Source organism: Felis catus, chromosome B4 (assembly GCF_018350175.1).
Source record: "Felis catus isolate Fca126 chromosome B4, F.catus_Fca126_mat1.0, whole genome shotgun sequence".
NCBI classification, from domain to species: domain Eukaryota; kingdom Metazoa; phylum Chordata; class Mammalia; order Carnivora; family Felidae; genus Felis; species Felis catus.
In genome coordinates, this window is record NC_058374.1 from 5,017,466 (window position 1) to 5,043,063 (window position 25,598).

The 25,598-nt window shown below is 45.6% G+C and overlaps 2 protein-coding genes across 5 annotated transcripts in view; one reads left to right on the forward strand and one right to left on the reverse strand.

The window, feature by feature from the left end:
- Positions 1–25,598, reverse strand: part of AKR1C3 (aldo-keto reductase family 1, member C3 (3-alpha hydroxysteroid dehydrogenase, type II)) — a 133,672-nt gene that overhangs the window by 71,086 nt on the left and 36,988 nt on the right. For 3 of the 4 annotated variants that reach the window (XM_023256288.2, XM_023256287.2, XM_045060821.1), the window contains exon 2: positions 16,172–16,337. The gene's annotated coding sequence lies outside the window, so the exon portion shown is untranslated. Of the gene's footprint in view, positions 1–16,171; positions 16,338–25,598 lie in introns of those variants that run through there. The other variant, XM_045060825.1, reaches the window with a different exon arrangement.
- On the forward strand, positions 17,277–22,624 carry UCN3 (urocortin 3). Its single transcript, XM_003988075.4, has 2 exons — positions 17,277–17,501; positions 21,911–22,624. The coding sequence occupies exon 2, from the start codon at positions 21,917–21,919 to the stop codon at positions 22,418–22,420; it is 504 nt and encodes a 167-aa protein (XP_003988124.1). The 5' UTR covers positions 17,277–17,501; positions 21,911–21,916; the 3' UTR covers positions 22,421–22,624.

Consider the following 25,598-nt stretch of genomic DNA (forward strand, 5'->3'; position numbering starts at 1 on the left):
CATTTGTTAAAAGGACTGTCAATTCTCCATTGAATTGCATTTACTCCTTTGCTGAAAATCCATCAACCCATGTATGGGTCAATTTCTGGGCTCAATCCCATTAGCCTGTATGTTTCTTTTCTCTAAAGCCATGTTCCTTTGATGACTGTAGCTTTATAGCAACCTTTGAAATCAACTACAGTGAGTCTTCCAATTTTGTTCTTCATTTTCAAATTTGGTTTGGCAATTCTAACTTCTTAACATTCCATATACGTTAAAAATGGCTCATCAAACCTCTTTTTTAAAAAATTCCTGCTAGGATTTTAGTAGGAATGTTGTTGATTCTATAGGTCAGTATGGGAAAAATCTGTATCTTTACTATAATGCAGTCTTCCAATCCATGAACATGATATACATCTACATTTATTTAGGCATTCCTTGAGTTCTTTGATTAATGTTTTATAGTTATCAGCAAACATATTTCACACATAATTAGTTTTATGTCTAAGTAGTTTTTAAAAAAATTTTGTTGCTATTGTAAATGGTACTTTTAATTTTGATTTCTAATTGTTCATTGCTAATATATAGAAATATAATTGATTTTGTATGTTGGCCTTGTATCTTGCAATTTTACTAAACTCATTTACTGGTTTTCATATAGATTCTTTGGAATTTTTAGTATAGAAATCATGTCATTTGTGAATATTGTTTTATTTCTTCCTTTGTAATCTGTATGTTTTTGTTTCTTTTCTTGAACAATGGCACTGCTTAAGACTTCTAATACAATGTTGAATAAGAAGAGTGACAGCAGACATCCTTACTTTGTTCATCATCTCAAAGGAAAGCATTCAGTTTTTCACTATGAAATATAATGTTAATGTAGATGGCATTTATTAGGTTGAAGAAGTTCCCTTCTATAACTAGTTTGCTAAGAGTTTTTTTTTTATTATGAAGAAATGCTTAATTTTATCAAAGGCTTTTTCTGCATCTATTGAGATGATTCGATGGTTTTTCTTCTTTAGTCTGTTGATACGATAAATTAAATTGATCAATTCTGAAATGTTGAACATCTTGCATTCTTAGGGTGAATTCTACTTGGTCATGATGTAGTATATATATATATATATATGTTCAGATATATATGTTCAGATATATATATATCATATATATATCATATATATATCATATATATATATCATATATATACCATATATATCATATATATATATCATATACATATATATATGTATATATGTACATATGTATATGTATATATGTATATGTATATATGTATATATGTATATATGTATATATATACATATATATATATCATATCATATATATATATCATATATATATATCATATATATATATCATATATATATCATATATATATATATATTCAGATTTGGTTTGCTAGTATTTGAAGATTCTTGCATCCACGTTCCTGAGGGATATTAGTCTGTGGTTGTCTTTTCTTGTAGGATTTATAGAGTGAGTTGGGAGGTATGTTCCATACAGGACTGGGACCAGGGTGAGCCACGCGAGGTACAAAATTTATGGCGGCAGTTACTCACAGGCACTGACCCTGCACTTGCATTACCGCCTCCATAGCAAGGCTAGTTTGTCAGAGGGTTTTCCAATATCTGCTCCACCCTAAGCTGCACTTCTTCCCTCTGCATTGGTACCTGGGAGAAGGCCCCTCTCCACATCTGTGACCCTCCCCAGCAGTAGACCCGTTGCTTGTTCCTTGCTAGCTTCGTAGTGAGGGGCACAGGGAAGGTTCTCTGTTGTTCTGGTTCAGCTTTGATCTTACATGGGCCTCAGGGATGGGGTTTGCTCAATGACCCTGCCTCTCTCCGGAGGGCTTCCAAGGATCTGGGCCCAGCACACATTCCTGCCCTTTCCTATCAGCACAGAGCTTTTGTTCTGTGGGCGCAACAGACCAAAGGATTTGTGTTTTTCCTACAGTGGCTTCTCCAAGTCTACACCATTAGATAGGCTTTCTCCATATCTCACTCTGCCTGCTCTTTCTCATGACCACCCACGGAGGTTTGAGGAAGAGACTATAATCATCTCTCCTTGGAGGTGACTACGGCCTGAATTTTCATTCCCGCCCCCCCCCCCCAATTCATGTTGAAATGCTAACTCCTATGGTTAGGCACTAGTAAGTGGGGCCTTTGGGAGGTGTTTAAGTCATGGGGTCCTCATATATGGGATTAATGTCCTGATAAAAGAGACCCCAGTGAGCTCCCTCACTCTTTCTACCAAGTGAGGATGAAGATATCAGCTATGAACCAGAAAAGGGGCTCTCACAGGAGTGTGACCATATTGGCACCTTGATCTTGAATTTTCCAGACTCTGGAACTGTGAGAAATAGATGTTTGTTGTTTATAAGCAGCCCAGTCTGTGGTATGCTGTTATAGCAGCCCAAATAGACTATAACATAATTACCTGTTTTTTTTGCCAGATTAGATCTCTATTTCCTAAGCAGAAAGTGGAAGTCTGTCAATTTGGTTTTAATTTGCATTTTTCTGATGATTGATACTGATGACAACTTGGCCATGTGCACATTACCACTTTTACGTCTTATTTTGTGAAATGTCTGTCGAAGTCTTTTACCAATTTTTATTGGGTTTTGTCTTTCCTATAGAGTTATAGGCATTGTTTATATATTCTGGATATATTTCCTTCATCAAATATATATTTTGTGAATTTTTTTTCAGTCTATGGTTTACCTTTTCATTTTTCTCACCATGTCTTTGATAAGCAGAAGATTTTTTTTTTCAATTTATCAATTTTTGTATTGTGGTTTATGCTTTTTGGTTTGAGAAGTCCTTGCCCAATGTAACTTCGTAAAAATGGTGTTCCATGTTTATTTATAGAAGCTTCATACTGTAAGCTTTGGTGTTTAAGTTTATGATCCAAATAAAATTGGTTTTTGTGTCTGATGGGAGGTAAGAGTTGAAGTTCATCTTCCTCCTTTTATCCAGCTGCCCCAGACCATCTGTTGAGGTGATTTGCTTTCCCGTTGAACTAACTTTGTGTGTTTGTCAAAAATCAATTGCCGTATATGTGAGGGTTTATTTCTAAACTCTTTATACGTGCTACTGATCTATTTATTGATTCCTACCATCCGGTATTATAGCTTTATAGTATGTCTTGAACCTAGTAACCTAAGTCCTTAAACTCTGTTCTTTTCTTCAAGTTTCAACTACTCTAGACCTTTTGCCTTTTCAAAGAAAATCCTTGCTGGGATTTTTATTGGGATTGCATTGAATCTATAGATCCACTTGGGAAGGACTTGTTAATCCTGAAAGTCTATTTCCTGGTTCGTGCTATAGAAAGGGCCTAAAAACAATGATACCCTAGCAAGGAGCACATGTGGAGTTCTCCACTAAAGACCACTTCTAAACACCATTCCCCACTAAAAAGTACTAGGGTTTCTTAGGGCAATGTTTGATCCTAGCCCTTTGATAGTGAAATTATAAGGTAAACCTATAATACATCTTACCAGAAAGTAAGGATGAAGAAAGAAAGAAACAAACAAACAAACTAGTAGGGACATGTCAAAGGACCCAGGAGCTAGTCTGAAGGGCCACTATTAGACACACATTGAATAATTTGAGAATAAAAAATTATAATAATGGATAATAATGCCTGGGATTTAAAAAGAATCTATAAGTCTGTGATGATATTCAGAAAAAGGGGGGGGGGAGGGAGGAAGGGAAAGGAAGAGGAAAGGTGAGGGTGGGGAGTTCTTCTCTACCAATAAATGCCAGCAAATAAATGTGGAAGGAATTATAGATTCAGAAAGTCACTGTTTGCACTCCTCTATGTTATGATTTAGTCAATCAAATATTGTCAGTAAATGCTAAAACCACTGGGTGAAAGGTTACTGGGAAACAAGATATTCACATGTTCTGAAAGTATCAACAAGATTACTTATTGACTAGGAAGGGGGAAAGGTGCCTTACAGTGGAAAGCCCTGGCAAAACCACATTAACCAAGCGCTATCACACGCTTCCTGACATGATGCAGTAGGAAATGCACAGCGTCATCGAGGTGGCATTCTTGTTAACAGTGTTTAACCGAGATCTAAACATGAGGAAACAGATAAATCTCGAATGTGGGGCATTTTACAAGATGTATGGCTTGGATTCTATACACACACAATCCCAATGTTAACCGTGGGTTAATTTAGGCAAATTGTACACAGGTGTTCAGGATGCTCTTATTTCTACTTGCCTGGAGGTTAGAAAAATTTCAAAATAAAAGGCTCAGGTTAAAGAAAGAGCGCATAGGGAGTCATTCCGGCAACCCCTCATTTTACACAGGGGGTAGTGGCATTCACCTTGTGGCAGAGCACAGGCACACCGGCCATCTCTTCAGTAACGAGTTTGGACGTTTGGAAACAGATGAGCAGTTGGGAATGCGCAATGAGTGACTGTTTGGGGAAATCTCATTTTCACTTCTGAGCTGGGGCAGAAAGACTTGGGAGAGAAGTGATGTTGTCATTAGCGGGTGCCCAGGCTCAGCCCAGATTTCCGCGATGGCATCAGCCATCTCCCCTGCAAACACGGCTCCTGAGCAAGCACCTGCTGCTCACCAAGATGACTGTTCAAACCTCCCTCTCCCATGGAGGAGCCGGGGGGATGCTGTGACGTTCGGGGAGCCATCCGCCTGACACACAGAGTGTGAAATGGGAATAGGAATGTCATTACCAGGGCACCCGGGTGACTCAGTCGGTTATGCGTCCGATTTCAGCTCAGGTCATGATCTTGTGGTTCGTGAGTTTGAGCCCTGTGTCCAGCTCTGTGCTGAGAGCTTGGAGCCTAGAGCTTGCTTCGGATTCTTTGACTCCCTCCCCCTTGCCCCGCCCCTCCCCAGCTCACATTCTGCCTCTTTCTCAACAATAAGTAAACATAAAAAAATTTTTAATAATAAAAAAAAGAGGAATGTTGTTATCCCCGAAACAAAGAGTGGGAAATGAGTACAAAGGGAAGCAGACTTTTAAGTGTTTGAAAAGGTGATCAGTAGGGGGAAAAGGCAGAATATAAAATAATATCTATGCTATGGCCACAAATCCACGTAACCTGTTTTCTCAGACTACAAATCCAGTCGCTCACACCCTTGTCTGAAGAACGAGGGACCCTCAGTGTCACACTGCCCCCAAGACCCAAGGAGCTACTTCCGGGGATGTCTTACATGAACTACTGAAAAGCTCTCCTTCTTTACTCTTCCACTTCCAGCCCTCCCCCCGCCCCCCCCCCCCCCCCCCCCCCCCATAGCACAGATGTCCTTCCCACAGCTACCGATCTAATGGGACCAAAGTGCTGTTAATCCCCTCAGCTGTCACTGGGGCAAAGGCAAGCTGTGTTCTACAAAGAACAAGCTGGTCATTTAAAATCTTCTTGGGAGGCTCACCTCCCATTCGATCACCTGGTCCCTCCAACTCATCTATGAAAATATTCCGACAATGAGGCCACTTGTGGGCACTTCCCCATAGCGGCTCCTCTTACCCGAGACTCTTGTTAAAATGCAGGTTGTGGTTTACTAGGTCTGGGGTGGGAGCTGAGCTCCTGCATCGCTCTAGCAAGCTCCCAGGGATGCTGAGGCTGCCGGTCCATGGCCCGCGCTTTGAGCAGCAGACTCCTGGAGCACTTAGTACTAAGTCCTATTGTGCTTAGCACCTGTGCCCCGCATGCTTAGTAGGCGTCCAATAAACCTGTTCTGGGGGGATGTCCGAATAAAACGAGTTGTTGGATTTCATGTTATCGGAAGCAAACTATTCACGGCATTACTGCCTTCTAACCTAGCCTTAGACCTCATGAAACAAAACTCAGTCTGCATCCTTGATCCCAGAGACAAAATGCGATGTCAATGTGATCTGACTCCCTACACTTGTCTTCTTGAGTAAATATCTAATAATCTCTCATTTTTATTTCATTTCCATAATATGATCTTCAATTATAGCCTCCCCGTCTAAAACCATCACTCACTCTCAAGGCAAAGTTCTGTTCCGTCCTCGTGGCTGGAAATGCAGCATCATCCGGCTTTGCTACAGAGATGACCCTGGAAAATATTCGTGTCAGGAGGCCCGAGCCCTCACGATGGCCCGTGTGTGACCCTATCTGAGTGACTGAACTAGACTGTGAGGTTCCTGAGGCCCAGTAGACTATGATTCGAGAAAAGTTCACAGGAACAAAAGCACTTAAAATACCTAAAGAACAGAATATCTCTTCAGGTACATGTGATTGACTGCAATTGTGGGTGTGGATGTGTGTGAATACTCAAATGTTCAGCTTCATTTATATATATATATATATTTAATCTATATTTATAATATTTAATTTTATTATAAATATGAATGATAACTTATTAATATTAAATATATAATTTATATAGAGAAACTATATACACATAAATGTTTGCTACATATATGTATATGTTAATTTTTGTTATGTATATTATATATATAATTTTGCTAATTCAACCTTGTTCTAGATTTCACAGATTAAACAGATTAAAACACGCGCCAGGAAGTAGACCTAGGAATCAAATGGCTTGCATGGTTTCCTCACTCTGCCACGGATTTCCAGTGTGATCTTCCCTAAGAGTTATGCAAACACACACAGAAGTGCACACATACACACCAGCATCACCACCAGAACCACCACTAACGGTACCGTCAAGCTTTACCAGCACCCGCCATGTTTCTGCTTCCATTGACCCCATCCTGTCTAGCGGGGGCACTTTCCGACTTGTGGCATGAAAGGGTTGCTTGGCTTGGGATGGGTTTATTTCCTTCTATTTGTTATAATCAGATGAGCTTCGTTTTAAACAAAATTCTGTGCAGAACCCCAGTATACAAGACGAAATGGACCTTCCGGCTAAAGCAGGGTTAACAATCTGAAACTCCACCTCTGTGTCCGTCCCTCACTCTCTGGCCGATGAACTCCATCCTTCATCAGTGTTCCCTTCCACTTGCAGGAAACCTTTGTGTGTGTGTGTGTGTGGGGGGGGTGTCTAATAGCTTCAAGACTAAGAAAATTCTGTCCCTTAATAATTCTTATTCACGAAACGTAGCTCTATCAGCTGGAATCACATTAAAAAAAAACTCCCTCCTCCATACGAAGCTCTTCCCATAGGAGTTAACATTTCTCTCCTCTCTCTTTGCTTCTTCAGATGAAATTTCCCCCATTTATTTGGCTCTCGCGTTACATTTTCAGGTCTTTCATCATCTTACTCAGTCTCCTCATTCAAATTCCAGTTTATCATCATCATTTTAAATAGAAAACACAGAAAACCGGTGATGTTCTCAACAGATACGTGTCATCAGCAGTATTCTCAAATCAAATGAGTTTTGTCGTTGTCATTATCTTGTGACCTCAAGCTTTCTTCTCTTAATGCGGGCACCAGATTTTGAAGCATTTGTAATTGTACAACTTGACAAGGAAAAATACCCTCCCCATTGGGGATGTGTGGGAGTGCCTTTGCAAGCAACAATTTTTATATTGGTACTGTAATTCGGGGACCATCTTTCAGATAGAAATGGCGCTCTATTTTGTTTCCTCACTCATTGTAGAAACAGGCTTGTAATCCTTAGATTTCAGTTTTCTTTAAAATATTTTTTTTAATGTTTATTCATTTTTAAGAGAGAGACAGAGCATGAGCAGAGGAGGGATAAAGAGAGAGGGAGACGCAGAATCTGAAGCAGGCTCCAGGCTCTGAGCTATCAGCACAGAGCCCGATGTGGGGTTTGAACCCACGGACTGCGAGATCATGACCTGAGCCGAAGTTGGACGCTTAACCAACTGAGTAACCCAGGAAGGTGCCCCTGATTTCGGTTTTCAATTTGTGGTAAAGCACACAGTTGTGAGTCCTGCTCCACTAGGGCCACCCCATGTTTTTCTTAGAGGATGGGTGTGAAGAGGTTCTATTAAAAGATCTTCCCTCTATGACAGAATTTTCTCCATATTATTTCCATTCTACTGTCCAAACAATCAATATTTGTCATGTGGAGTACAGTATACATTCTTTACCACAGCTACAGGAAGGCGGTTCATTACTCTGTAGCCAAATGAGATTTTTTTCTTTCTTTCTTTCTTTCTTTCTTTCTTTCTTTCTTTCTTTCTTTCTTTCTTTCTTTCTTTCCCTTCCCTTTTCTTTCTTTCTTTCTTTCTTTCTTTCTTTCTTTCTTTCTTTCTTTCTTTCTTTCTTTCTTTCCTTCCTTCCTTCCTTCCTTCCTTCCTTCCTTCCTTCCTTCCTTCTTTCTCTTTCTTTCATTCCCTTCCCTTTTCTTTCTTTCTTTCTTTCTTTCTTTCTTTCTTTCTTTCTTTCTTTCTTTCTTTCTTTCTTTTTCTTTCGTTTCTTCCTTCCTTCCTTCCCTTCCCTTTCCCCTTCCTTCCTTCCTTCCTTCCTTCCTTCCTTCCTTCCTTCCCTTCTTCCCTTCCCTTCCCTTCCCTTCCCTTTCCCCTTCCTTCCTTCCTTCCTTCCTTCCTTCCCTTCCCTTCCCTTCCCTTCCCTTTCCCCTTCCCTTTCCCCTTCCTTCCTTCCTTCCTTCCTTCCTTCCTTCCTTCCTTCCTCCCTTCCCTTCCTTTTCCTTCTTTCTTTCTTCCTTCCTTCCTTCCCTTTCTTCTTTCTTTCTTTCTTTCTTTCTTTCTTTCTTTCTTTCTTTCTTTCTTTCTTTCTTTCTTTCTTTCTTCTTTCGCAACAGATAATTCCTACCAACATGCATTTGAACTCCCAGAACAGTTGGCTTCTGCTGTCTTGTTGGACTCAGAGAAGCAACAGGATAAGACTGATTTAAGGGACCAAGGTACCTTCATTTTAAGAAGCACGGACTACTACCAGTAAAACAATATTTAAACATAAATACTAATATATGTATAATTGTGTATTAATTACTTTTCTGAATCATTTAATTAATGTACCACACATTATCGAAAGCCACATATGAGAAGATAAAAAATAAACAGATAGAATAACATACAGCCAAATGGGGTTTCTAAAGTAGTGAGGGAGAGTTTACTGAGCAAAGGTCTTGCTCCCACACATCTAGGTAATATGTGAAGTGGGATAATACTTTGGCATATTAAACATATTTTTCCCCCCACAACAGCATATTATTCTTTCTCTGTCTCCTATTCAGTTGGTTGGACTGGCCCATTGTCAGTTACTCAGGGGAGGGATGGGACGAGCAGATTAGTGAGAAGTCTTCTTGGCTTTGATTTCCAAAGACCCAAGCATAAAAGAGGGCAGAGGGGATTCCTGGCATGAAACGAGTGTTTGAGAGAATAGCAAATAGTCCCAGTAAGGGTCTCCCTTGTAAAACTGTCACTAGGTTAAGAGTAGGTGATGGTGGGAGGCAGAGTGGGTATGGAGGAGAAGGGGAGCACCAGAAAGCCAGCCTCAGCTCATGGGAGCACCGAGCACCCCCTGCCCCCCGCCACCCCCCCCCACCCCGGGGCAGGTGCTGGTGCCCAGGCCACTCCCATGTCTCCTGCCTCTCATTCGCTGGCTGGGAGACACAACATTCCACTTTAACTAACACTTAACCATTTCAACAGGATCTTTAAAAGTGAAGATTCTTGGGCATACCCCAGATTCTTAAACATGCATCTCACTCCTTATTTCTATTATTTTGGAAAACTATTTGGAGAAAAGAAATTATTGGATAAAAGTGTAAATAAACTTCTTAAAGGTTCTTGATAAAATCATTTCAGAAAATGTTTACACTACCACCAACAGTGTTGGGAAAAGGTTCAGCCTCATTAATATGAAGAAAAGCACATTAAAACAAACAAGAAAAACATCTTTATAACATTAATATTCAAAGCTGACAAGAGTATGAAGAGATTTGTCCCCTCATGCATGGTGACATTATTGATTTCAGTTAATAGGCTTTTTTTTTCAGTTGCCGAGAAGAAATGGAGGAAATTTACATCTTATAAGCACCTTTCTTAGGCTAGGTGCTGACCTAGGTGTTAACATGCATTATCTCATGTAATTATCACTGTACCCAACGTGGTGGGTATGATCAGTAACCAAATTTTTAAAGGGAAAAAGAACTAAGAACTAAGTGAAATTAATTTGAATCATATACTTTACTTAACCCAATACATCAAACTATTATCATTTTGACACAGAAGTATATAAAAAATTATTAAGGAGACCTTGATACCTTTCTGTACTAAGTCTGTGTTATACTCAGAGCCACCTCGATGGAGATTAATCACATTCCAAGAGCCTCATAGCCACACATGGCTAGCGGCTCCCATACGGGACAGTACAGAACTAGAGAGCTGGGACAAGTTTTCTCAGAAAGATTATGCTAAGAAACTCTCATTATACACCGTCAGAGGTGTTGACTATTTAGCACAATGTTTCAAATCCCAGGGGGAGAATTCTACCATTATAACCAAATATCTTAATTTCACCAAGCCATTCAGTTCTCACAAGGAGCCAATTTTATACTTGAGACATTTTAAAGTTCTTTTCATTTCCACACTGATTTATCTTTGGCTCCCATGGAGAGCTTTTTGCTGGGGGATGGGGGGAAGGGGTCTCAGTTCTAACAACTAACCCTGCAAAGGTCCAAGACGCTCTCCCCTGATCCCATGTAGATGTGAAAATCAATGTCCCTGACTCCTATGGCCAGCAATCTTCCCCTGGGGCAAACGTGGCATATGTTTCTGTGTTTGTAACTTTGATTTTTAGTTCCCTTGTCTGGTGCCGGAGGACCCTCCCCTACTCCCCTTCTTCCTTATGAGTTCAGAAATGCATTTTTTAAATTTTATTTTTGAGAGAGAGAGAGAGAGGATGCAAGTGGGGAAAGGGGCAAAGGGAGAGAGACAGAATCTCAAGCAGACTCCACACTCCGTGCAGAGCCTGACATTGGGGCTGGATCCCACGACTCCAGGATCATGACCTGAGCTGAAACCAAGAGTCAGACACTTAACCAACTGAGCCACCCAGGTGCACCTTAAATGATGTATTTTTATCCAGAATTTCTCTTTTGTCATAGTTGGAAGTTTTGGGTTCTTGCAGTCTGCCATGTTGCCCAAGTCAAAAGTTCTTATATTTCTTATATATTTCTTATATTCTTTGTTACACCAGAAGAGAGGCAAAAAAGTAAAGGGAACTTGTTACCAAAGAAAAACTTTGAGTCATGCTTTTGGCTTCTGGTTTTCATTCGTTCATTCACCACATGCTGTGGATCCTTGTTATTCACAGATATAGTGCAGTTTGCTTATTGTATTATATACATTATAATGTATATAATATATATAAAAGAGTAGGGGTGCCTGGGTAGCTCAGTTGGTTGAGCAACCAACTCTTGATTTTGGCTCAGGTCATGGTCCCAGGGTCATGGGATCAAGCCCCGTGTTGGGCTCTGCACTGAGTGTGGAGTCTGCTTGGGATTCTCTCTCTCCCTCTCTCTCTGCCCCCTCACCTGCTCATAATCTCTCTCTAAAAAAATAAAAATAAAATAAAAATTAAAAATTAAAAAAATTAAAAAGAATATATATGTGTGTATACGTGTGTGTGTGTGTATATGTGTGTGTGTGTGTGTATATATGTGTGTGTGTGTGTGTATGTGTGTGTATGTATATTATGTGTGTGTGTGTGTGTGTGTGTGTGTATATATATATATATATGTTTGCAGACCTGTGATCTGCAAACTGCCCAGTCCTGAGCCAGACCCCTGTATGTGGCCTGTGCGCCCCAGGAGGCAATGTTCTTCTGCTTTTGTCATCCCAGGGCCAGGAGCCGGGCATTCAGGGACAGCCCTACAGCCCGGAGCCTGCTGAATTGTTCACATGAGCCTGTCCTAAACTGTTTACCCTGCTCTGTCTTTCTTTTCCTGCAGAAACCCCAGAAAAGTCTGTGGCTAAGTGCTCTCCTTGCTCCTGTCTTCTGTCTCCTGACCACCCTGGTGCTTCCCCAAGTGGCCCCGCATGGTGGCCTTGCCTCATGCCTGCAGGACCTTCGGGTATAATAAACTTTGTTTCCCTGAATCTTTCCTGTGCCTGCTCATACAGTTGCATCTGACTGACCAGCTCATAAAAGAATATAAAACACTCCAGGGGTGCCTGGGTGGCTCGGTCGGTTGGGCGTCTGACTTTGGCTCAGGTCATGATCTCGTGGTTTGTGAGTTCAAGCCCCGCATTGGGCTCTGTACTGACAGCTTGGAGCCTGGAGCCTGCTTTGGATTCTGTGTCTCCCTCTCTCTCTGTTCCTCCCCTGCTCACACTCTGTCTCTCAATAATAAATAAACATTAAAAAAATTAAGAATATAAAACACTCTAAAATTAACGTAGGATCATTCAGGTACGTGCTTGTACAGAGCGGTGAAAAATTAGTCACCCAACACACACGTTCCCATCTAAGGTTGAGCAAGGCGACACTGTGCCTTCTGCATTCAGTTCCCATACGGCCAAGGAGTGCCCTTTTTACATTTACTGCTGCGTTTTAGCATTTCTGGGCTTTTTGTTGGTGATTCTGCTGTCTAAAATGGCCCCCAAGTGTAGATCTGAAGTGCTGTCTCATGTCCCTGAGAGCAAGAATGTGGTGATGTGCCTCACAGAGGAAACACATTAAGGCAGCTCCATTCAAGCAGGAGTTACCATCAGCGAAGAGCTTGGTGTTAACCACAGCCAGCTCCAAGGCCTGGGCTTGCCAAGGGAAATGGATTCGAATCTACAGCAGATGGGAATATGCTGGTTTTATTCCTCATTTATTGATTAGCTAATTGATGGGGCATTGTACCTGCTTAACCTGCAGGCACGTAGACAGAGGTTCCAAATCTAGGGAAAGGGAAGAAATGGCAAAGGTGCATCTACCGCACTTGGAGGAAGGGTGGGTGCTGGGCCACCCTCACTATGGACTGTGCTTCCACGGAGATGGGGGGCGCACAGACCTGGACCTCTCTCTGGGAGCACGCTGCCCACTCGATTGCTTTGCGTGCAAGTTTGGAAGAGGTCTCATTTCCCTTGTCATGACAGAAAACTTATATCCTCTAAGTGGATCTGGTGGTATCGATTACCTCATCTACCAAGTAAACAGACCACAGACCACTGAGTTTGGGAAGATAGCCGTGGAACAGGTACACAAGACTATCCAAGAAGGCACGTGTCCTATCCTTCCTTGGGGAAACAGAAAGCTTTTGATTCTTTGTTCCACGTGGCCTTGACAGAGGCACCTGCATCTTGCCTGTGTCCCCCAGGAGCTTTGCTCTATGAATCAACCAGCTACCAAAAGCCCGGTAGAGAGGACCATAAAACGTCTGACAAATCACCACAGTGCTTGGATACGGAGACGAGCCAGAACTTTCCCCACCTGTCTCCAATGCTTCTGGTTTCAAGATGGATACAAAATGAAAATAATTTGTGATAGATGCTCGGAGGAGGTGCTGCAGAACCTCCATCAGAAAAGACTGGAAATGACCACTGTGTGATCAGTCGGCCATTATTGCAGAAATACTAACCATTCGCAATTAAATCAGTCCTGTGTGTTGCAAGAAACATGGGTCAAAGCAAGGGTCTCCCCTCCTCAACAGACAGAATGATTTCACCAGATTAAAAGTGGGCTGTTCGTTTTTTGTGGGATGTAGGGAAAGCAGTGATTTGAGGAAACATTGTGGCTTTGAATGCTTACATTATAAACTAATAGAGGGAAAAATGAAAATGAAGAATTAATTGAGCAGAACACAGATAAGGAAAAACAGAAATGAATAGGATAAAAGGGGGGAAACCCAGGGCAAACAGAAAGCCCGAAGTAAGACAGCAGAAAAAAATCCAAATATACCCGTAATCACTATTAGTGTAAGTATATTAAAGACCTTGTTATTACAGAGGTTATGAGGTTCGATTTTTAAATTTAAATATGTACCATTTACAAAAAAAAAATAAATAAAAATGTTGAAAAAGAAAAGTCCGGAAAACATGCACCAAGCAAATGTTATCCAACAGAAAACTGGAGTAGCTATGTTGATCCCAAGCAGAACACACTTCGAGACAAGAGGCATTCTTTGGCATGAACTGGCTGACAGTAAAATGATGGAAGGGACCGCTTGTATGTACCCAACACTCCAAAAGGGACAGACTTACAAGAAGAAATTGACAAACTCACAAACACAATGGGAGATTAACCCACACCTGCCAGACACTGAGGAGTCGAGGAAAACTGAGAATCAGGAAAAATAAGGGCAGGTTTGGAAAGTCAGGCTGACAATAATATTCTGCGTTCCCGTAAAACGTCATCAAGTTCTTAGGAACGCTATCTTGCCGTCAACCTTATTAAGAAAATGGCGAAGGCACGCTAACCACCTTTCATAAAACGGGAAACAAAAGAGCAGAGAATGTGACAGTCCCTATCAAACAGCCATGCAGGCAGCCAAGGCAGAAGGGAAAACGCTCTTTCCTGATGCCAAGGTACAACCTCTCCCCTGTAAATCAAGTATTCTGGAAATTCCCTAATTCCTCTTCCTGTCCTTTTTCTTTTACTGCCTAGCACAGACATTGAGAAACTATGCTATTCTATGTAACCGCTCTGAGCACTTTGGAGAAATGAGCTTTATAAATATAAGGCATTTCTTGTTTTTTTTTTTTAATTTTTTTTTAAGGTTTATTCATTTCTGAATGACAGTGAGAGACAGATCACAAGCCGGGGTGGGGCAGAGAGAGAGCGGGACACGGAATCCGAAGCAGGCTCCAGGCTCTGAGCTGTCAGCACAGAGCCCGACGTGGGGCTCGAACTCATGAACCATTGAGATCATGACCTGAGCCGAAGTCGGACACCTGACGGAGCCACCCAGGTGCCCCAGTATAAGGCATTTCTATTCGAATATGAAACCGATCAGCATTTTCTTTCCACTCAGGCCTCCACACGCTAGAGGATTTATACCCCTAAACAACATTCTGTTGCTGAATTCATGGGAGATACTAATAGCTCACCAAGGCCAGAGAAAAGTTCAAGCATAGCACAGAGCCACGCGTGGCCTCTAGCAGAGGGACCGAAGGGAAACCACTGTTTGCTAGAAAGGACACCCTGGGGGCTTTTGCTCACCAGTTGGCTTTTTTTTCTGTCCAAGCCTCTCTCCAAGCCTCCAGCAGATGCAGTCAGAAGCATTGTTGCAGTTGTACAGCAAATAGACTGCTCTAAGAAAAGCATCTTTAGGACAACACGCTCAGCCACCGCTCAGGGCTACGTGGACCCCACATGGGACACTCTTAGTCCCAGGCCGAGAGTTCACAGGAGCAATCAGCCAACCCCAAAGCCAACCCAGATGGGCCAGGGGGAACCTATGGGCCCACGTCTGTTTGGAGAGGGGATGGTGCGCTCAAGGACGGCCACTAGCCGCTGACACTAAGAGGCTCCACGGGCTTCTGTGGCTTTGGTCTCAGGTGGAGAGATTTTGCAGGAAGTTGAGAAGAGAGAGCAGATGGGCAGAAAAAAGGAGGAGGAGGAGGAGGAGAAGGAGAAGAAGAAGAATATGAAGAAGAAGCAGCCAATGTTCATTGCATCTCCTTCTAAATCCCATATTCTTGGCCATGGTTCTCAGATGGGGGTCATTTTGCCCCTGGGGGACATAGCTGGGGACAGTTTTGGTTGTCACAGCTGGGCAAGGGAGGGTATGCTCTGAAGTCTCAAAGGTAGAGGGATACTGCAAACATCTTACAAGGCTCAGGACGGCCCCCACAACATCATCTGGCTCAAAATGTCAATAGTGCCAAGGCTGAGAATCCTCACGGCTCTCGGGGTAGCAGTGTCTGGTATCTTCTTCACAAGACTGCTTCTCTGGTATCCCAGAGCTCGGAAGGGCAGAAAGGGGGGTTAAACTCAGGCTTCTAACTGTCTACCCCTCAGCCTACACAAATTCCATTACTGCCTAATTATCTGAAATGGGGAGAAATAAGATCTCTCCCGAAGACGAATATATGAACGAACGGACAAGTGAATGAATGAGTTGGATTCAGATCTCTAGTTTCACGTCGCTGCTGATCTCAGGAGAAGCCCAGCCAGGCAGCTCCAGAAGCAGGAACCGAGTGAGGTCCAATTCTACGTGTCTACAACCAAGGCTGAGGCTGTGGAGGGTTTGGCTTTCTTCCCCACAAGGGCTTTCCTTTTGTGCCACAAAATACCCGTGAGCATTAAAACGTTTGGATAGTTCCAGAAGTCCACTTACCTTTCATCTAGAGGAACTTCAGGAGGCGGGAATGCCTGTCTAGGAGGGGAAGGTGTGGTCTTATCCAGAGGTCCAGACACAGCCTGGGTCTTGCATGGCCCTTCCAAATGGTTCAGCCCACATGAGACTCAGATGCTCACCGTGACTCTGTCCTCGGTGTCCTTACCTGTGAAACAAGGAGGTTACCTGCCTACAGGTCCCCATATCTTTGCTGACACATTTGGAATGAAATCGAAAGCCTCTCGCCTGGGTGTTCCTTACCTCCCAGGGTGAAGCCAGCCTCCTGACTCAGCACCTGCCTGCCTGCCTCCCAGCCTCTCTTCGCAGGCTCTCTCCCTCCCAAACCTCCTTCCTGTCTGAACCTCTGCCCTCCTCTCTTTGTGTGAGTTACCTGTGTCGAGTCTCCAGCACAGGCATGCTCCCTTCAGTACTATGGTATTGGCCATGCTGAGATTAGGCTGTTTTTACATATCTGTCTCTACTGTGATGCCTGTAAGAACAGGGTTCTCGACTTCTTCCAGTTCCTCAGGCTCCTGCCAATAACTGCTAGGATAGCAGATGCTCAAAAGTGTTGGATGAACAGATGAAAAAAAAAAATGGGTAAAATTCAAATGATTTCCCCTCAGAAGCTCTAGGTACACTGTGCCCGTCTCCCGATGTGCCCTTTGATGGACACAAACTTAGAAAGCTCTGTGAGTCACCAGAGATAACAGTGCGTCTCAGAACCCACCAGAACTACAAGTGAAAAGATGAACTTCAAGTCACTTTGTCTGCTTTCAGAGCCGGTCCTGCGTCCAGATTTCCAAAAGGAGGGGCAGCCTGACAAGGATGCAAGGAAGGCTGAAATCAGGAAGAACTAAGATCCCTGATAAAACTCTTCAAAGGAGCTGTTCTCAATTTAACAGAGTATTTTTTTTCCTTCTTTTTATCAATGAGCACGTTGCTAGGGCAGGAGGGGAAGTGGGAAGGGGGAGGACCGGTGGAAGGTGTGTGGGAGGGGTCAAGGATACAGAGTGCCTGTCATCTCCATGACGCGGACAGCTGGTTCGGTCGTATTTTAAATGAAATCGCGTCCCAGTGTAGACACCACGTCTGGAATTACAACCCGCCCCGTGATCTGTCACTTTTATATATATGCACGAGGGAGTGGAGTGGTTTCCATAGAGAGGGACGATCACGGCCCACTTGGGAACAATACAAGGAAAGAAAGAGCAGTGACCCCAGCCGGGACAGAAGTTCAGGGGGGATGTTTCTGGGGCAGATCTCCTGGTCCTGAAGCGGCTGCCCCCCTCACTGAGCATTTCCACTGCGGAGGGAAGGCCACTCACAGGTAAGATTTCGGCTGGGGACGTGTCCACGAGGGATGAGTGAGCCTATTGGCCCTACACGAGGCAGGCGGTGCCGGGCACTGGACGGGGGCGAGAGACCAAGGCTGCAGGTGTCCCTAGGCACCAGCCCCAGGCAGCCGGGGGCTCAACAGCACCGTCTGCGCTTTAGGTGAGGAGAAATCCGCCCTCCCTTTTTGGCCCAGAGAGACCTGCTTGGCAAAGGTAACAGACTGGAGGCAGAACGGGTTCTTGCAAGTGTATTTTTCTGAACAGGGTTCAGCCGTGAACAAGAAAATCGTGTTTACATGTGGGGAGATGGTTGGGAATAGCAACTGGGGGCTGTCACTCCCCACGGGCTGCAGGAGCAGGGGCTGCTGTGCGTCCTGCTTCCTCTCTGCACACCTGCCAGGCAGGCGACGTCTCCTGCCTGGAGACGTGGAGGATGTGGAGACCGAGAGGCTAAGTGAGTCACCCCGGGCAAGTGAGAGCATGAGGGTGATTTTGAACCCGGGTCCCTTGCCTTCAAAGCCTGGAGTCCTTTCTCCCTTGCCAAGCCGGGACACTGGAGGAAGGGGACAGATGTCTGTAATGACTTGGTGCCACCTGTGAGGGGGAGGAAACATGAGGATGGGTGTTTGATGTCCCCAGTTAATGTCCAAGTTCTCCGAGAAATGCTGTTTGTGACTTTCTCCTCAAACACGGCAATCGAGCGTACACCGGCCCACCCCCACCCCCACACAGTTCTGAGAACGGATTAAACAAGATGAATGAGAATACTGTCAGGGACATGTTATCTACAACTGCTCTTCTCCCGGCTGCCCCGAGTAGAAGCCCTCACAGCCCCTCTAAGGGTGAATTGCTTGGACGTCTGTGGGAATCGGTGTGACCCACACTCGTAAGGGTCTCCCCTAGGAGACCTCTTCTCCCAGAGGAGAAGCGCGCATTACCATAACACCTGCTGGAACACATCAAGTTCCCCTAGATGCCACAGCCACTGTTTTAGGAAATGTTTCTTAAATTCAACTCCTTGTCAGGGTTTGCAGATGGATGGGGTGAGACAGGGAGTCATTCTGCCTTCCTCACAGCTGGAGAAGGGGCTGGAGGAGGGGGCTGGAGAAGGGGCTGGAGGAAAGGGCTGGAGGAGGGGGCTGGAGAAGGGGTCAGCACGGGGCCACTGGTGCATTTGCCTCTGGCTTCAGCTCCGGTCTTTGTTGCCCTGGGGTCCCCTCCCCCTGGGGGTGCTCTGCTCTCACAGGTCCCTCACTGCCTCACGTCCCCAGGCGTGACTCTGGGACATCTCTGAGAAGCACCTAGAAAAGTACTGCTAGATCCCGACAGAATGATCCAGAAAAACACAGAGGTAGAGCTTTGCCCCCTAGAATCTAACTCCAGGGGCAGTGCTGTTTTCACAGCAGGTGGCAGGGAGATCTTGAACCTGTGTGTTGTGTCACCAGGGGCGGTGGCAAAGGATTCTGGGGAGCGTTAAGAGGGGAGACTTGCTAAGGAATCAGACGTTACTGGGGAGCGAAGGAGGGCTCTTCCCTGTGGAGAGCTTCTCTCCTGCCGACCCCAAACAAAGCTCTCTCTATAGCTTCCCTTCCAGCGTCACCCCTTTCTCTGTGAACTGGCTTTTGAGTCTTTAAATCCTGTCGGTCTTACAAGCCCTTAGAAACTGCTCCAAAGCCTTAAGGCGCCTGCAAGGTGCAGGGCGGCTAACGCCACGATTCCGTACGATGTTTACCCAGAAGAACGAACTGGACCCTCAGTAAATGACAAAGCCGAAAGTCTGCTTATCAAACACATTACACCCCCCGGAAAAAGTTCTCTGGGCGTTTGGCGTGCAATTCTAAGGAGCGCCCGGGAGGACCGGGACACCAAGAAAGCTGGTTCTCACCACGTGGTCCAGGGACCCGCAGCATCAGTGTCCTCTACGAGGGTGTTAGAGATGCCTCATCCCAAACCTACCGATGGCGCCTAGATTGCATTCAAGGCAAGAGGAGGCTGCGGGGCTAGGATGGAGAGAGTGGTATAACAACCAAAAACTAAAAGCCAGAAATATACCACAATAAAGATAGCGGTCTGCAGGATCAAATTACTGGCTCAAATCAGCTGGCATGTGTGGATGTAGGTGTAGACAGATAGAGATAGAAATATATAGATATGGATATCACTTCTGAAATGGTCGTGCGTGAACTGAATCTTATCCTATTAGGACCCGGAGATTATTTATGTGTAAACAGTCTCCTCTACTAAGTATCTGGCTACAGCAAGAGCTAATCTGCCTCAATTTAATCTTCCACATAAGCTTTATGAGGCAATCATTGCTATCGCCATGTATCAGATGAGGAAATTGAAATGCACCGGGGTTCAACAATCTGCCCACGGTCCTCAGGCAAACCAGGACGAGGTGGGTTGGAACCTGTGTCTCTCTAACTCCCAAGTCTGTGTTGACTTCACTGCACACTGCCACGTACATGCCCAGATGTAGCTAGTTCATGCACTGGGATTTTATAAAGGATCACGGTTTGTTTGTTTTTTTCATAACTGTTTTGATAAACTCAACATTTTTATGATTTAAAAAGAAATGAACAAACAAATAAAGCAACCTGGTCTCTTAAGAAGGGGGAGGGGGGGAAGAAGAAGAAGAAGGCAGTAGGTGCAATGTGGAGTGTGTGAGAAAACAGCAGGCTTCTAGAGAAAACTTGCCAGGTCAGTGTGTGTGTGCCTAGGGTAAGTGAGAGAGCGAGGGCTTACAAGATTCTCCTTTAGAGACAGAACAAGGCTCAGGTATTTAAGGGTCTGTTCTAGCCTCGTCCATTCACAGAGTAAAGAAGTCGGGAAGTGGGAGTGCGTTCACTCATTCCCACTCATTTTCTGGGAAATGACCTGCTCAAGGTCATGGTGACAATGATTTGCAGAGTTGAGGCTAGAATTCAGCATGGGACTGCCAGCCCCTCTCACCTCTGCCTGTAACCACAGAAAATGGAATGATCGTATGCTAGCCTAGCACTTCTCGATGCCCAGAAGGACCCCCGTGTTGATTTATTTATCCAACTTTTCTTACTTACTAAAAACTACCTTAATGACAGCAGTCCCCCCAAAGTTCCATAGTTAACCACATCTTTCTTGCTTCCTTTTATGGGAGCCAAGGATGTCTTAGACAGAAAATAAACTCCAGGGGCACCTGGATGGCTCAGTCGCTTAAGCATCTGACTCTTGATTGCGGCTCAGGTCATGATCTCATGGTTGGTGAGTTTGAGCCCCACGTTGGGCTCTGCACTGACAGTGCGGAGCCTCCTTGGGATTCTCTGTCTGCCTCTCTCTGTCTCTCTGTCTCCCAAAAATAAATAAACAAACATTTAACAAAAAAGAAAGAAAAGAAACTCCAAGTTCAGGTCAAGCAACCAAAGTGAAGAGGGCAGCCTTTTACTCTTTGCGCTTCCTGGGATGGTCCAGCAGTGCATACGGGAGTACGTACGGGTATCAGCACATCGGGTGTGTAGGATGGCCAGAAGCCCTTCCTCTGGGGGTGAGTAGATGAAACCCCACCCCTTGACTTCGCGTCTCTTTCTCACGCATGAAGGTGACGGTAGAGTAAAGGAACCTCCTGTCCTTACTTCAGAGCTGGAGAGAGTGCGGCCAGGCGAGGCCACGGGGGCCGGGGTGTGGGCTGGGCTTGGTGCTAGGACACAGGAGGTAAATTCTGCCCACTTCACCATGTTCCTAAGGCACGGTGACCACACACAACCCAAATTCTGATCGCCTTCCGACGCGCTGTGAGCTACTGTTGCACAGGAGGCTGGGCAGAGGGCGGGAACGGCCCCTAGTGAGCCCTTCTCCGCTGCCGGAGAAAGCAGCTTAAGTTCTCGCCCAGCACTGTTGCTCAGGGGCCCAACCACCATGATGGCTTCAGACCAGAACAGTCCGGGTTACAGGAGGGCCCCTGAGCTGGACACTTCCATTGCCTCACCTGCTCCATACACTAAATATAGGGTTTTTTTTTCCTTTCCTTTCTTTTCAAAATTTTAAGTGTTTATTTATTTTTGAGGGGGGTGAGGGGCAAAGAGAGAGAGGGAGAGAGAGAATCCTGAGTGGGGTCCATGCTGTCAGCACCGAGCCCAACGCGGGGCTCGAACTCACGACCCGTGAGATCGTACTCTGAGCCATCAGAAATCACCTGAAGGGTTTATTCCAACCCACGGGGCTGGTGCCAGACTTTCTGATCTAGCAGTTCTGGGGCAAGACTTGAGAATCGTTTGCATTTCTAACGAATATTCCGGTGATGATGCTGGTCTGGAGATCACACTCGGAGAACCACTGGTGAGTAGTAACCAAGCCCTAGTGAATGTTCAACCCTGCCCTTCAGAGCTTCAATCACACCCCTGCCCCATGTCCCTGTTTTCTACTCCAGGGAGAGATGCTGAAGCCAGCCCACTTCCTGCTGCTGCTGCTGCTGCTCCCGGGGGCCCCCAGGCCAGGCCTCCCCCAGAAGTTCTACAAAGCCAAGTCCTTGGTCAGCTGTATCAACACAGCCCTGCCGGAGGCCAAGCAGAGCCCACTGGGGGACGCACCGCTGCTGAGCAAGAGAAGCTTCCTCTACCTGCCCAGCCAAGACCCATCCTCAGGAGAGGATGATGAGCGGGTGCAGGAGGACGAGGACAAGAAGAAGAGGACCTTCCCCAGCTCCGGGGGTGGTGGCGGGGCCGGAAGTGGCCGGTACAAACACCTGTCCCCAGCGCAGCCCAGGGGAAGGCCATCCCAGGACAAGACCAAGAGCGATCGGCGCACCAAGTTCACTCTGTCCCTCGACGTCCCCACCAACATCATGAACATCCTCTTCAACATCGCCAAGGCCAAGAACTTGCAGGCCAAGGCGGCTGCCAACGCGCACCTGATGGCACAGATTGGCCGGAAGAAGTAGAAGCAGAGGCCGGCGGGAGGAAGCGCACGGTTAAGGGCAGGGGCGGAGGTCGGGCCAGCTGCTCCGTATATTGAGGGATGGGTCCAGCTCTCCACGCTGCTTCACTGCTCGCCCCCTCCGCTCCTCCTCTGCCCCCAGCCAGCTCCCTCCTCCCCTGCACACAGACACAGAAGAACAGCACTGCCACCCTGCACAGACGGGAGGCCCATAACCCCTCTCCCTACATTTGAACTCTCCTTCCTCCTTCCCCGTGACAGGAGACAAAGGTCCTGAGGTCCCGCTCTCCACGCTCCTCCTCCACGCCCCGCACACCAGCCCAGCCAGGAGAGGCGTCGCACCGCTCACCGTCCTGACTTAGGGCCCCTTCCCTTCCCTCTCTCCCCCATTAAAACCAATGGCTTCTGCAACCCTGGGCTGGCTTGAGTTCCTCTTCCTTCAGCCAGCGGCCTTCACACCTCTGAGTGTGCAAAAGGGGAGGTGAATGAGGGAGGTAGCTGATGAGTCCATTCCCCATCTCTCCGGGGACAGAGCGGTTTTTGGTGGTCCTAGGAGGGGGTAAAGAAGGGCTTGGAAAGGCCAAGCCGGCAGGACCCTGCCAGCCGTGGCTCAAGCTAGAGCCGTCTCCGGGGCCTGCTCCCACCCAAGAGGCACCACCTGGCATCTGCTCTAGAATGGGCACGGGGTTGCCGGGGAGAGAGCTTTCATGACACCCCAAACGCCTCCATGGCTGGGCATGGGGCCGCTAGGCCGTTAGCAGGTGTTTATCGGACCCGCAGTAAGAGTCCGGCTGACTCCCTGATGGGAGAGGCTGGTGTGTGAGGCAAGGCCTCTGCTCTCCAGGAGTCAGCACGCTAAGTGACCATCAAAATCTGGATTTGAAAAGAAGCAAATATCGGGGCGCCTCCCTCGGTGGCTCAGTTGGTTAAGCGTCGGACTTCAGCTCAGGTCATGATCTCACGGTTCAGGAGTCTGAGCCCCACACTGAACTTACCACTGTCAGCACAGAGCCCGCTTGGGATCCTCTTTCCCCCTTTCTCTCTGCTTCTCCCCCACTTGCACTCTCTCAAAAAGTAAGTAAAACATTAAAAAAAAAAAAGGAAATAATAAAAAGAGAGAGAGAGAGAGAGAGAGAGAGAGAGAGAGAGAGAGAGAGAGAGAGAGGAGAAGAAGCAAATACCACCCGGGCTGTGTAAGTGATGAACTGGAAAGTGATTGCAACTGGCATAAAAAAATATATGAGGCATTCGGAGATTAGAAGGTTTAACAGGAGTAAAAGCCCACTATAAAGAGATATCAGCAAGAAAACTGAGAAAAAAAGAATAACTTCCCCCCAAATAAGCAAGGATGTGAATAGATCTCTCCCCCGCCCCCCTCTCTCTCTCACACACAAACACACAAACACAAATAATCTCTGCATGTATGAGAAGCTAGTAAACGTCATGCCTATGAGAACTGCACTCATACACAATGTCTCACCTCTCAGTGTGTCCATACGTGTCCGTCAAAAGTCTGTAAGTGTGACGACTAACCTAGACTCCACGGGTGAGGTGACTAGCCTCCCTCCACTACTGCTGGCTGGCGGGAACATAAGCACTAGAGAGGCACTTTGGAAATACTTAACCAAGTTACAAGTTCATTTTTTTAAGATTTTATTTTTAAGTAATCTCTACACCCAACATGGGTCTCGAACACACAACCCCGAGCTCAAGAGTTGCATATTCCAGCCAGGTGTCCCTACAAATTCATTTTACCTGTATTTATTTTTTTAAGTTTATTTATTTTGAGAGAGAGAGAGAGAGAGAGAGAGAGAGCGAGCAGGGGAGGGGCAGAGAGAGAGGGAGAGAGAGAATCCCAAGCAAGCTCTGTACTGTCAATGTTGAGCTGAATGTGGGACTCAGCCTCACAGACTGTGAGATCATGACCTGAGCCAAAATCAAGAGTCGGACGCTTAACTGACTGAGCCAACCAGGAACCCCCATTTTGCTTTTAACTCAGCAACCCTGCTTCCAGCAGAAATTACTGGAAGAAGTGAGACTGGAGATTTTTTTTTTTATTTTTTTTTTTCAACGTTTATTTATTTTTGGGACAGAGAGAGACAGAGCATGAACGGGGGAGGAGCAGAGAGAGAGGGAGACACAGAATCGGAAACAGGCTCCAGGCTCTGAGCCATCAGCCCAGAGCCCGACGCGGGGCTCGAACTCACAGACCGCGAGATCGTGACCTGGCTGAAGTCGGACGCTTAACCAACTGTGCCACCCAGGCGCCCCTGGAGATTTTTTTTAAATGCTAAGTTAAACTTGAGATGAAAAATACCTCATCTCTTAACAGGACCAAAGCTCAAAAACCCGAAAAGGCAACCTGTTTCCATCCTGGAAAAGCCCCATGGCAGAGCAGAAAGAATTGTAGCCCGAGACTCAGAATACCCACATGGGAGTCTAGGGTCTCCTCACTACGTGGCCCCAAGCAAATCCTTCCACTCCCCATGCCAATGCCCCGGGAACCCTGCTTCATGAACGTGATCTCATCGATTTCTCACAAGTATATTTTAAGGTAGATATTATTTTCTCCATTTTGAGGATTTTTAAATTTGCACTTTATTTATTTTTGCTCTGATAACGCATATTCTGTTCACACAAAAGGACAGGAAACGGGACGAACTTGGCTGATGAAAAAATCAAGCAGGGGGTCACATTTTTAGTTTCACGAACAACCTAAAACTAGAACATAAAAGTTGGAGCGGGTGGGGCACCCGGGTGGCTCAGTGGTTTGGGCGTCTGACTTCGAATCCGGTCGTGATCGCCCGGGTTGTGAGTTCAAGCCAAGCCCCACATCAGGCTCTGTGCTGACAGCTGGGAGCCTGGAACCTGCTTTGGATTCTGTGTCTCCCTCTCTCTCTCTGCCCCCCCCCCCACTCTCTCTCTCCCCAAACTAAGTAAATATTTAAAAATTAAAAAAAAAAAAAGCTGGAGCTGGCATCACAATGCAGGCAGGCTCAGTGTCACTGCTGGCTCTTGTCTGGACCCGATTTGTTTTTTTTTTTTTTAAATCATGGTAGATGCATTACAAAAGCTCTGATCAAGAGGGTGGTAAAGACACAGGTCCTTGCAAAAACCAGAGTGCTTTTTCTCTTTTTGTAAATATACCACCACCTGGTAAAGCTAAAATTTATCTTTGGGGG

Excerpts from the sequence above, each read along its gene's own strand:
- UCN3 (XM_003988075.4), top strand. The coding sequence starts at position 21,917 with ATGCTGAAGCCAGCCCACTTCCTGCTGCTGCTGCTGCTGCTCCCGGGG.